At 41.4% G+C, this 13,937-nt stretch overlaps 1 protein-coding gene across 9 annotated transcripts in view; it reads right to left on the reverse strand.

Annotated features, from left to right (window-relative positions):
• The window catches only part of HIBCH (3-hydroxyisobutyryl-CoA hydrolase), a 119,901-nt gene extending 107,405 nt beyond the window's left edge, over window positions 1-12,496 (reverse strand). For 8 of the 9 annotated variants that reach the window (XM_063647726.1, XM_063647729.1, XM_054476866.2 and 5 more), the window contains exon 1: window positions 8,673-12,496. In XM_063647726.1, coding sequence (XP_063503796.1) covers window positions 8,673-8,707 — 35 coding nt within the window. In that variant the 5' untranslated portion in view covers window positions 8,708-12,496. Of the gene's footprint in view, window positions 1-6,752; window positions 6,893-8,672 lie in introns of those variants that run through there. The other variant, XM_054476865.2, reaches the window with a different exon arrangement.
• Window positions 12,497-13,937: the final 1,441 nt, after the last annotated feature.

Below are 13,937 nucleotides of genomic sequence, written 5' to 3' on the forward strand. Positions count from 1 at the left end.
ATCAGTAGAAAGATCAATGGTTGCCAGGGGTTTGGGGGAAGGAGGGAGGGAGGAACAGTTGAAACACAGGAGATGTTTAGGGCAGTGAAACTAATCTGTATGATACTGTAATGGTTGATACATGTCGTTATTATTTGTCAAACTTTTCTGCTCAAATTTGCAGGTCATTTTTTCCATCAACTTAAAACTACTCTAAAAAATAAAGTCATTAATCTTAAGAAAAAAGGTTTGTTAAAGATGTAATACAAACAGCATTCTCAGACACTGCAGAGAGAGGTATAAATTGGTACTGCCTTTCCAGTAAACAGTCTGGAAATACAAATCCACAGCCTTTAAAATGATCACACCCTTCAATCCACTAATTCTGCAAGCATTTGCACTAGGGAAATCTCAGAAATATGACCAAAGTCTGATTGATAAATATGTTCACATTATTTACATGATGGAAAAACTGAAAACAAAGTAAATGTCTAAGAGTAGAGCATTATTTTAAAGACTGTGTCTATTAATACAGCCATTACACAACCACTAAAAATACTAACATGGAAAAGTAGTGACAAATTACAAAAGGAGAGCAGGCTACAAAACAATAAACACAACACACTTCTATTTTTTGCTGTCTTAAAAGTGCTTGTTGGGATAGGAATACAAAGCCTGAGACACAGCTTGACCAAAGTGACCACTAATAATGGACATGAGAATGGTGAGGGTGGGGGCACCTGGGAAGGGGCATGAACAAACATGGAATGTTGGAAATTGTCTCTATCCCAATACTGATTACAGGACTGCAGGTATAAGTTCACTAAGCTATAAACTTCAGAACAGTGTACTCAAGTGCCTTATGTAAATTATAACAAGAAAGTAAAAGACAACACCGGGAACGGCAGTGATTGAGAAAGGCATGAGGAGGGCCTCTGGAATGCTTGTTTCTCGATCCAGGTGCTGGTGATTTAGGTATGTTTCGTTTGTGAAAATTCATCAAGTTGTATCATTATGCTTTGGGCTTTTTAAAAAATTTCCTAAAAGACATAGCTCTTGCCCTTGAGAAACCCACAACGTAATGACAGCTGTGCACATAAAAATACTATAGTTAGAATATACTAAGATGCATGCTTTTTGTTTAAGAAGCTAAATTTAAGATCTATGGAAAGAGGTCAAAGCTAGAATCAGTAGCTACAGCAGCCTGATAAGGGCTGTGCACATGTGCAGATACATATACTATCTAATGGAACTGATAAACTGACAATCTGTTAATTTTTCAAGAACATTCTGATATTATATGAAGACCAACAGCCTGAGGTTTCACAAAAGGCAATATCACCAGTTACCACTTGTAACAACTTGGATGACTGAATTTATAAAAATATTTGTAATCCAACTTGCCTTTCAGAATTTATATTACTTTTTTATATTACATTCAAATTGAATAATACTATACAAAAGAGAGAAACGACCTATTTGTTTAAGTCAGTCATAATTCACATTCCTGAACTAGCATTTTTTGAATTTGTCTCACAAGTAAAACGTAGCCCAGTAATTCCAAGACTGGTCTGTACATTAGAATCACCTGGAGACTCGGCTGGGCATGGTGACTCATGCCTGTAATCTCAGCACTTTGGGAGGCCAAGGCAGGCGGATCACCTGAGGTCAGGAGTTTCAGACCAGTCTGGCCAACAAGGCGAAACCCCGTCTCCACTAAAAGCATAAAAATTAGCCAGGCATGGTGGCGGGTGCCTGTAATCCCAGCTACTCAGGAGGCTGAGGCAGGAAAATAGCTTGAACCTGGGAGGCAGAGCGTAGAAAGTAAAAAGTTTCCTCTTCAAAGTTTTTCTTCTTGTTAAAGAATAAATCATAAGTGTTAGAAATCATAATTTCTTTTAAAGACTAACTTTCTTCATGCCTCCTTGCTTTGTGCTAGTAACTCTTTGTTAAGCCCTATCCTACGTACTATTGGACATGCTCACGGGCATGTTCCAGCTCACAGCCTATGACCCTTCCTTATTTAAAAATGTTATTGGTTCCTTAAACCTTTCGTAAGCAACTTCTTTGTTCTTCCCTGCACTTACCTATTTAGGCTATTAGCATATTGGGTATCAGTTTAAGAGTGTGAGTTCCCACTCCAGCCAATGGATGCAGGACACAGCAGTAGGACGACCCAAATGCATAAGGGATAAATATGTCTGCTTTTCCTTTGTCAAGTGTGCTCTCGCCATTGTTCCATCTGCGATTGAGCACCCTTTCTGCAGAAAGTAAAAATGGCCTTGCTGATAAATCTTTTGTCTCTGTGCTGACTTTTCTTCACAGCACCAATTATCTAACAATTTTGGTATTTCTAACACAGAGGTTGCAGTGAGCCGAGATTGTCCCACTGCACTCCAGCCTGGGTGACAAGAGTGAGACTCTGTCTCAAAAAAAAAAAAAAAAAAAAAAAAAAACACCTGGAGACTGCTAAAAATTCCAAAGCCCAGGTCACACCCAAGACCAATTAAATCAAACTCTGGAGGTGGGGCACAGGCACAGATACTTTGTTTGCAGCTCCCCTAAATGATTTCAAAGAACGAAGCTGTCATTAAAAATCAACACTAACACTTTATAATTATGAAACTGAAGTGACAGATCATATCTTATTTAGGGATACTTTCTAAATAAGGTTTTCATAATTACTTTTAAAGTGTGAACTACACTACCCTAAAACACCATTTCTAAAATGTTTTCAACTTGACTCAATTTTATCTTTTTGGAGACTTTAAGTATAAAAATCCAGAATGACTTTGGATTCCTTAATGTGGCCAGTACCCAAATGTAGGTTCAAGGTTCAAGAGGGTGTTGCCAGATTTGCAACTCTTATGTAACAGTTTAAGTACTAACTGCAGTGTTTTAACAAGTAAACAAACAGAACTCAGGACTAACTCCAAGTCCCAGTTTTATATATAAGACAGAATTTTATTTAACTCAAAGAAAGTTAATGTAAACCCATCAAACAAAGCCACTGTACACAATATTTATAGGTCACAAAAATCTGTGGACCAGTTACTACAAAAAATATATATATATATATATACACACACAACCCCAAATTCCTTGCCAAATACTATATAATCACATTGCTTCCATTTGGTTGGTTGGTTGGTTTTGAGATGGAGTCTTGCTGTGTCACCCAGGCTGCAGCGCAGTGGCACGATCTCGGCTCACTGCAACCTCTGCCTCCCAGGTTCCAGCAATTCTCCTGCCTCAGCCTCCCGAGTAGCTGGGATTGCAGGCATTCGTCACCACACCTGGCTTATTTTTGTATTTTTAGTAGACACGAGGTTTCTCCATGTTGGCCAGGCTAGCCTTGAGCTCCCAACCTCAGGTGATCCGCCCACCTGGGCCTCCCAAAGTGCTGGGATGACAGGCGTGAGCCACCGCACCCAGCCCATTCGTTCTAATTCAAATTCAGCTGTCATTTAAAATTTGATATTAACTTTTATACCTCAAAATGTAACTGAGAATTCAGTGTCCCCAAGTAATTCTGAATTTATGATCTTTCCTTTCTATTGGTTCCAAAACTGCCATCTGGTGGAGAGGAAGAGGGCATACACGTCTCCGCTACTTTTTTTTTTTTTTTGAGCCTGAGTCTCTCTTTGTCGCCCAGGCTGGAGTGCAGTGGTGCAATCTCGGCTCACTGCAGGCTCTGCCTTCCGGGTTCATGCCATTCTCCTGCCTCAGCCTCCCGAGTAGCTGGGACTACAGGTGCCTGCCACCACGCCTGGCTAATTTTTTGTATTTTTAGTAGAAACGGGGTTTCACCATGTTAGCCAGCATGGTCATGATCTCCTGACTTCTTTCTTGATCCGCCCGCCTCAGCCTCCCAAAGTGCAGAAATTACAGGCATGAGCCACTGTGCCCAGCCTGCTACTTCTAATTTCTTAATTAACTTTATCAGGCTTATTTCCTTCAGCTGATGTCAACTTGGCTTTTTTAGAACAGTTATTCTCAAAGTATGGTTCTTGGACAAGTACCATCAACATCCCCTGGAAACTGACTAGAAACTGAAATTCTCTGCCCCACCCCAGACCTACTGAACAAGAAACTGTGGGGCCCAGAAATCTGTGTTTAACAAACCCTCCTGTTGTTAAAACCCTGTGTTTAACAAATGCGTGAAGTTTAAATAAACAACTGTCTTAGATGAGAAATTTATCACTCAGGAACTTTTTGCAATTATCCAATAAAACAAACATAGCCTCACAAAATTAAACAACTACATGAAACTGCTTAAGCAGGAAGAAAAAGACATCACAAAGTAGTGCTTAGTGAAAATTATTAACCCAGAAGTAGGCAAGGTGTGAATAGAGCAGAAAATCAAGTCCAGGAGGCCTATAATTTAGGCATGGGGTGATGAAGCACAGCAGCTGTCGAAACAGAAGGGAGTGATATTATTAAGAGTTTTTATAAAGTAAAAACTCAATGGAAAAGAATGTCAAAAATGACTTTAAGATTTCAAGCCAGGACAACTACGAGAATATAGAAAAGACAGGGAAAGAAGCTAGCTGGTTTGCAGGATGGAATACAAATACAATTCTGAATTTGAATTTGTACTGACATAAGCAGAAATAGTCAACAGAAGAGAGACTAGAGGTTAAAAGAAAAGTTAGAACTAAAGGTATGTCTTATGCCACATGCATGTACAATCACTGAGACACTGGAATCTCTCAGCTTTCTGTAAGGAATAAATGTGAAGGCTGCAGCTGAAAACTAATTGCCAGAAGGATGCCAACTGCAACTGTGGTATTGGTCAGCAGCGTTTCATTTCTGTATTCTATTTATTTATTTATTTTTCGATACAGGGTCTCACTCTGCCACCGAGGCTGGAGTGCAGTGGTATGATACATGTGCTCACTACAGCCTCAATCTCCTGGACTCAAGCCTCCTGAACAGCTAAGACTACAGGCGCACACCACCACCCCTGGCTGATTTTTAAATTTTTTGTAGAGACACAGTCTATGTTGCCCAGGCTGGTCTCGAATTCATGGGCTGTGATCCTCCAGCCTCAGCCGCCCAAAGTGCTGGCATTACAGGCTTGAGTCACCACGCCCAGCCGAGCAGTGTTTTAAAACTACTAACATTATCTGAATGGAATGGTAGAGATTAAAAAGAAGAAAAAGAAAAAAAGAAAAAACTACTAACATTTAAAAATCAAGACATTTTGGCCGGACGCAGTGGCTCACGCCTGTAATCCCAGCACTTTGGGAGGCCGAGGCGGGCGGATCACAAGGTCAGGAGATCGAGACCATCCTGGCTAACATGGTGAAACCCCGTCTCTACTAAAAATACAAAAAATTAGCCAGGCGTGGTGGCGGGCGCCTGTAGTCCCAGCTACGCGGGAGGCTGAGGCAGGAGAATGGTGTGAACCCAGGAGGTGGAGCTTGCAGTGAGCCGAGATAGTGCCACTGTAGTCCGGCCTGGGCAAAAGAGCGAGACTCTGTCTCAAAAAAAAAAAAATCAAGACATTTCACCTAAAAATGCAGTTTTTCCAGGTTTTCCAGAAAAATCAGTAATAATGGAAACCCTGGGTCTATATTCTATAAGGGGAACAATGTCTGGGGCTGAGAAGCTGCCTCCTCTCTAGAGCACTCTCTCCAGTTCACCAGTCCCCCACGCTGCCATCTAGCCAGCATCTTTCAATGCTTCCTTCTCAGCCTCTGCATTCAGGCTCATGATTCCTAACACAGAAAACAATCTAACAGAGCATCAAAGATTGAGCCTCTGATCAACTAAGAAATAACTAAGTAGAAGTAAAAGAGAAGACAGGCAAAGAGCAAGAACCAAAACAATATAGTTCAGCAGAGTATGGAGCAGATGGAAAAGGCAATGAGGCCTATTAACAACCTAAAGTAACCTCTTCCTGTTATTTCTATTTTTAGAGACTAGGTTTTTCCATGTTGCCCAGGCTGGAGGGCAGTGGCACAATCATAGTTCACTGTAAACTTGAACTCTGTGGCTCAAGTGATCCTCCCACCTCAACCTCCCAAGCTGGAAGGATTCGCGTATGCCACCATACCCAGCTAGTTTTTTTATTTATTTTCTGTAGAAACGGGGTCTTGCTATGTTGCCCAGGATTGTCTTGAACTCCCACGCTGGCCTCTCAAAGTGCTAGGATTACAGGCATGAACCACCACACCCAGCGAAGAGCAACCTCTCTGATGAGGCTTCTTGACTCCCTCTCCCTATCTAAATCTGGCTCTCATAACTGTACTTGTCCCTTAAGACACTTACCAGAATTGGTAATCAAAAATTACTTTTGTCTAATTATTTGTTTCCTATCTGCTCTCCTTTCAGACTCCAAGGGCCCTACATAAGGAACAGTAGGAACACCAAGTAGTCCAGAGTGGCTACAGGATAATAGAAATGCCTAGAACTGTGCTTCCCAGCAGGTAGAACAGAACAGTAGGTAACTGTTCATCCATGAATATACTGGGGCCAAATCTGTGAAATCCAGGCTGGTAAAACTGCATTTAATTGCATAAGGAGAAGGGCACCTCTGTGAGCTTCTGAGAATGGCAGGCACTGAAGTAAAACCTTAGCGAGATTAACCTGGCAATCTTGTACAGACACAATTCACACTGGGAAGAGGAAAAAGTGATTAACTTTGAGACTACTGTTGAATCCACAGGAAGAGGTTAAGGTTTGGGAGTGTGGGAGAACTTAGGTAACTTTGAGAATCTAAAAGAATGATAGTGCCAAGAGAGATAAAGAGTAAGGGTTATACTTACGTGCAAATTTATTTTTCTTTTCCTTTTTTTTTTTTTCTTGAGACGGAGTCTCACTCTGTCGCCCAGGCTATAGCGCAGTGGTGCGATCTCGGCTCACTGCAACCTCCACCTCCCAGGTTCCAGCAACTATCCTGCCTCAGACTCCCAAGCAGCTGGGATTACAGGGCCCTGTCACCACACCCGGCTAATTTTTTTGTATTTTTAGTAGAGACGGGGTTTCACTATGCTGGCCAGCCTGGTCTTGAACTCCTGACCTCAGATGATATGCCCGCCTCGGCCTCCCAAAGTGCTGGGATTACAGGTGTGAGCCTCCGTGCCTAGCCCTTAAGTGCAAATTTATATATGAGGTGCAACTGAGACATTCAGAGGGTTGTGACCAGCACTAGAGCTCATGGCAAGTCAGGTTAGACAAAAATTTGAGTTACCCTAAGAGAGATGATTTGGGAACCAAAAAAAAAAAAAAAAAAGTCCAAGAGCTAAACTGGCACTGGGGTAAGAGGAGAGGCGGTGGATAGTGGCATTAGAAAAGTAGGCCGGTATCGAAGAAGCCAAGGGAGGCCAGAGTTCAAGTGGGGCTGCCCAACACTGTCAACCATGGCCCAAGGCCTTTTTTCCTCTCAGAAACACTTTCCGTGGCACTCTATTCCCTTATACACTTGTGGGTTAGGCTATCGTGGACTGGACCATCTTGGCCTCTGCTTTCTAGGATAATACCCACTCCAGGGCTGAGTCTGGAAAAGGCATCTCAGATCAAAGCCCCCAAAATGGTCCTGGCCTCACCTACAGAGTACTGCATCTTGGAACGTGGGGTGGAAGAAAGCCAAGCTGAATTGTGGAAATGACAGATCCTTTCCTAAGTCAGCTAACTTTAACAAACATGTCTTTCCAGTTTGTTTCTCTATTTGCTATTTGCTGACAACACTGAAAAAGCGGCAGTAACGATTACGTATACTGATTTTCTTAGTATTTACTAAATCTCTCCATGAGCTGGTGCAAGGTCAACTAATTTTAGGGTATTAAAAAAAAACAGAAAAGCAACTCTTAAATGTATAACAAAAATTTACTGAGAATTAGGTCTGTGGATACAGTGTCAGACATCTAGACACTTTCCCCTGAAACTATTCTCCTTAAGTCAAAGAAACACTTCCATCCCTTTTCAGGAAACCCAGAAGGCAAACTCTAAGGCTTAAAGAATCCAGTAATTTAAGTTGTCCTTATTTTAAAGAAACAAGGATGGTTCTCAAGTGGGCGCAGCTGCTACCTGGTATGACAGTACAGGGCCAGGCAGTGGGCTGTTTAAGACGCATGCAGCCTAATTTCCTAAAGATGATGGCTACCAGATTTCCTAGGCTGAGCTCAAAGCGCAGTGAGGGGTACTTTCGAAAAGTTAAACAATGTTTGCAAACATGCTCCCCCATGCCACGTTAAACGTCCCTCAACACTAGCCTGAAAGTTCCAAATGCCTATACTGACGCTGCAGCCATGCAAGAAAGCGGAATAAAATCACACCACGGGCAGAGAGAAGTGCAGCAACTGGCAAAGCACCTGTGTGTGCTGCCTGCACAAAACATGCCGCACAATTCCTCTAAGCTAAATCCCTCCGTGTCCCCAAACTGCACCCAACTTTGAAGAAAGGAAAGAAACTGAGGCCAAAAGAATTAAAGTCGTGTGGGGACAAGCCTGAATTAAGAGCCAGAGTGCCAGAAAACCAGAGTGCTGCTGCAAAGAAGATGCTAGAGGGAGAAAGGAAAGACAGGAACGAGGACTGGGGCTTGGGGAGGGCCAAGGTTGGGGTCTCACAGCTGCGCCTCTGAGCGCGACTCGAAACTTCGAGGCCAGCAGTCTCCACCCCCGGCCCTTTTCCCACTGTGGCGAGTGCCGCTTAAGAGCCTGCCCTTGGCCGCTCGCTCTCTCACTCACCTCGACATGATCCTCCACACCTCCCGCTGCCCCATCGCCAAACACTCCGAAGCTAAAACAGCGGAGCGATAACCGCCTGGACCGTTCCAGCGCCTCGCGTGAGCCCCGCCCACCGCCGTCCTGCGCCGCCGGGCACAGATGACAAGTCCTCCAGGAAGCCAGAGCGACCGTTTCCGCTACGCGGCGGGGAGGGGCGGGGCAAGAACGACGCCTGGAGGAAATAGTTGAGAGAGAGGCAGGGAGATGGGACCGGTGCGGGGCGGGCCTGGGATCGGGGATGGGGCCAGGGAGAAGGCGGAGAGCGAGCTGAGGCGGAGCGGGGAGAGGGAGGATAGAGCGGACTAGGGCGGATTCGCAGGAAAGGAGATTGCCCTCTAGAGGCTGTCTTAGCCCAAAGTGCAACCTGTTGTCTAGGCTTGGCCTGCCAATTTGACCAGCAGGGACTGATGTGAAAGACTTTTCTGGAATTTTATTAATTTTTTATTAAAACGTAAACTTAGTATTCTTTGAGACTCAAGTAGAGGAATTACAGTTGATAAAGGACATCGGTGTAGTTTATTCATTCCTAACCCAATACAGCCGAATTCCTTTAATATTAGGATTGAGACATTTTCATTTTTCTTGGGAAAAGTTACAGATCCCCCACTCTTCCTCAAAGACAGACAAGAGTTGTCTGATTAAGACATAATAGATATGTCTTCCCAACTAAAGTAAAAGTTGCTGTTATCAGTGAAAGCATAATTACATTCAGAAAGTAGCTTAGTCTTAAATGAAACCAACATTTAACTCAACTACTAGGATCCGCTGTTAAATTGAGGAAAACGTTCCTCTGCTTCCAGATCCACCCAGATGTCTAGCAGAAGACATTTCATCGCCACTATTAAGTATTGACACATTTATCAGAAAGAAGAAATCCGGTGACAAATTTCAGAGAGGACACATGAAAGGAGTTATTCTTAGTACCTTGATATTTAAAGAGATACACTGTTGAGACTTTGATCAAAAATTACGCTGCTAACCTAGGTCAAATGTAATAACCAAATGCCCACTGAGAAGAGGACAGACAACAGACATCACAGAGGAACTCCTTACGTGCAATTTGGTTTTTAACTGGCTACAGGACATCACCATCTGACATCACCATCATGCCTCATTCACTGCGCACAGAAATGAACGAGTCATTTGACCTAGCATGGTTTACTGGAAAAAGCATGGGCTTTCCTGTTAGACAGACCGAGATTCAAATCTTCCTTGCCACCCTAGCTTCATGTGTGTGAAACCTGAGTCTCACAAGGCCTCATCGTTAGAAGGGCCCTGTGCTTGTTTTAATGCTGTGCTATTAATAATTTTTGAACAAGGAACCACAAATTTTCATTTTACACTAGGCCTGCAAATTATGTAATCCGTCCTACCCCTAGCACACTAATAGTTTAATGACCTTGAGCAAATTATATAGCTTTTCAGAACCTCCATTTTCTCATCTGAAAATGGATGTGCTGATGATTAGAGGTATTTGTGAAGATCCATTGAAATACAGACAGAAATATGTGCATAAATTACTTAGGACCTCGTAGGTATCAAGACCTGTCAGTTATGCCACACCTTCCACCAAGCTGTCCTTCCTATTCCTAAATTCTCTATTTCTTCTAATGATGCTATCATCTTCTGGCTTCCAGCTCTAGAAACCTTAGTCCTTTAAAGAAAATTATCTTAACATTCTATTTTGAAGATTTTCAAACATATAGCAAAATTATAAAAATTTAAAGCAAACACCTATGTGCTCACCACATAGATTCTACCTAGATTTACATTTTATCTTGCTTTATTCCTTATCCCAAATACCTTATTTTTAAATGCATTTCAAAGTTAATTACAAGCATCGTTTTACTTCTCCCAAAATATGGCATGCGTCTTATTATCTAGAGTTAAATATTTGTTTACTTATTTTCCCTTTTGAGACAAAATTTACATACAACGAAATGCACAAATCTTAAGTGTACATTCACTGACAAATGTATACACTTGTGTAACCAAAATTCCTTAGATATAAACCATTGTCATCACCCCAAAAAGTTTCCTCTCGCGATTTTCCAGACATTCTCTGCCTACCACTGCCTTCCCCACCCCAGAAGCAACCACTGTTCTGTCTCGAGAACCACTGTTTGTTTTGAGACAGGGTCTCACTCTATCACCCAGGCTACAGTACAGTGCCACAATCATAGCTGACTGCAGCTTCAACCTCCCTGGGCTCAAGCAATCCTCCCAAGTAGATGGGACTACAGGCACATGCCACCACACCCAGCTAATTTTTGTATTTTTTTTTTTTTTTGCGAGATAGGGTCTTGCCATGTTACTCAGGCTGGCCTCCAACTCCTGGGCTCAAGAGATCTCCCCGCCTCAATCTCCCAAAGTGCTAGGATTACAGGTGTTAAATACTGCACCCAGTCTGATTTTTCTCTACCATCAGTTAGTTTTGCATTTTCTGAAAATTCATATAAAATGGAATCATACAGTGTGCGCTTTTTGTGTATAGCATTTTCCACTTAGCAAAATGTCCATATCGTGTGTATCAGTAGTTTCCTCCATTTTATTACTGAGTAGTATTTCACTATATGAATACCCCATAGTTTACTGATCTATGCTCCTCCTGATAGATTCCTGGGCTGTTGCCAGTTGGGGCTATTATGAGTAAGGCTGCTGTAAACATTCTTGTGTAAATCTTTTGTAGACATATGTTTCCTTTTCTCTTGGGTAAATATCTATAAATAGAATGTCTCGTTTATAGGGTACATCAATGTTTGGTTTTATGTGAAACAGCCAGACCCTTTTCAAGAGTTTGTATCATTTTGGAAAAGAATTCTGGTGGCATACAATCCACAGAATGTGGAATAATGTTTATAAATGATATATTTGATAAAAGGCTATCTAGAATATGTAAAGAACTATCATAATTTAAATAACCGAATTTTAAAATGGAAAACAGATTTGAATATACTATACAGCTCTCCAAAAAAGATATATGAATGATCAATAATCATATGAAAAGATGCTCAACATTATTAGCCATCCGGGAAATGCACATCAAAACCACAATGACTTCACACCCACCATAATTTTTTAAAAAACAAGTGTTAGTGAGGAGAATTTGGAATCCTCAGACACCACTGGTGATGTACAACAGTGCAGCTATCTTGGAAAAATGTCTGGCAGTTCCTCAAATGGCTAAACGGAGAGACCATATGACCCAACAATTCCATACCTAGGTATATACCCAAAATAAATGAAAACATAGTCCTCACAAAAACTTGTACATAATGTTTATGGCAGCATAATTGTCAAGAAGTAGAAATAACCCAAATGTCCATCAACTGATGAATAGGTAAAAACAAAAGTTACATATCTGTACAATGAAGTATTATTTGGCAAGAAACAGAAATGAAGTATCGATACATGGTACAACATGAGCAAACATGGAAAACACTGTGCTAAATGAAAGAAGCCAGTCACAATAGACTACATATTATATGATGCCATTTACATGAGTGTCTAGAATAAGCAAATGTGTACAGATAGAAAGCAGACTAGAGGTTGCCTAAGGTTGGAGAGGAGGCAGGAGAATTGGAGAGTGACAGCTAAGGGGCACAGGGTTTTCTGGTAGAGTAATGAAAATATTCTAAAATGAATAGTGGTGATGGTTGGACTACACTGAAATGAAAATATTGTAAAATGGATAGTGATGACAGTTGGCTGAATCATATACTTTATATGGGTGAATTGTGTGTATGTAAATTGTATCTTAATTTTTAAATAAAGAATTCTGGTTGCACCATATTCTCAGCCACATTTTGTATTATCCGTCTTTTAAATTTTAGTCATGCTGGTGTGTGTGTGGTGCTATCTCCTTGTGGTTTTAATTTTCATTTTCCTGGTGTCTAATGATGTTGAGCACTTTTTCATATGCTTATTATCTTCTTTTAATTTTCTTGCACATTTTTAAATTGGGTTTTTTTTGTTGTTGTGTTGTTTTGTGTTTTTTTTTTTTAGACAAAGTTTTGCTCTTGTTTTCCAGGCTGCAGTGTAATAGCACGATCTGGGCTCACTGCAACCTCCACTTCTGGCTAATTTTGTATTTTTAGTAGAGACAGGGTTTCTCCACGTTGGTCAGGCTGGTCTCGACCTTCCAATCTCAGGTGATCCGCCTGCCTCGGTCTCCCAAAGTGCTGGGATTATAGGCGTGAGTCACTGCACCCGGCCAAATTGGGTTATCTTTTTATTCGTGCTTGATATTGTCTTTTTTTTATTATTGCTCAATTATCTATTTCTGTTACAAATTACCCCTAAAATTTAGCAGCTTAAAGCAACCGACATTTATTGTTTCTCAGAGATTCCAAGGCTCAGGAATCAGGGAGAGACTTAGCCAGGTGGTTCTGGCTCTGGGTCTCTCATGAGGCTGCAAAGCGTTGACTGGGACTGCAGTCATCTGAATGCTCAGCTTCCAAAGTTATGTGGTTGTTGGCAGGTTACAGGTCCTCCCACGTGGGCCTCTCCGTGGGGCTGCTCACAGTGTGGCAGCTGGCTTCCTCTGGAGAGAAAGAGCCCAGAGAAAGAGCCACCAAGACAGAAGCCACAGTACCTTATAACTGTCACTACTGTTTATTTTATTGGTCACGCGGACCAACCCCAGTACAGTATAGAAGATTTTACGAGAGTATGAATACTCGGACGCAAGGATCCTTTCAGGCTGTTTGAAGGCTGGCTATCATACTTGATTTCATTTTTTCTTTCCTCATTGCCAATCAGTCATCAAGCCATACTAGTTATTTCTTTGAAAGATCTCTCAGATTTGTTCTATCCTCTCGACACCTCCACTGCTACCATTCTAGTACCCACCTGTAACTCATTCCAGATCTAACTTCTCTCTTGTCCCTCAACCATCACACCCTTCAATTCATTCTGCATTTTACTGAAAAGAAATTTTCCTAAGATACAACTTTTGATGTATTATTAAGCTGCTAAATAATCTCACAATTATCTATAGCTATGTTTTCCAAAACTAGACACAGTTGACTACTGTACACTTAAAATGTGGCTAGTATAACTGAGGAACTGAATTTTTAAAAATTTACGTTTAAAAACTAAAGCAGTGTTAAAATTTTTATATTGATTACATGTTAAAGTAACAGTATTTTGGATGTATTGGGTTAGAAAAAATATATTATTTAAATTAACTTTGCCTGTGTCTTTTTACCTTTTCAATGGGGCTAC

Source organism: Pongo pygmaeus, chromosome 11, assembly GCF_028885625.2.
Source record: "Pongo pygmaeus isolate AG05252 chromosome 11, NHGRI_mPonPyg2-v2.0_pri, whole genome shotgun sequence".
NCBI classification, from domain to species: domain Eukaryota; kingdom Metazoa; phylum Chordata; class Mammalia; order Primates; family Hominidae; genus Pongo; species Pongo pygmaeus.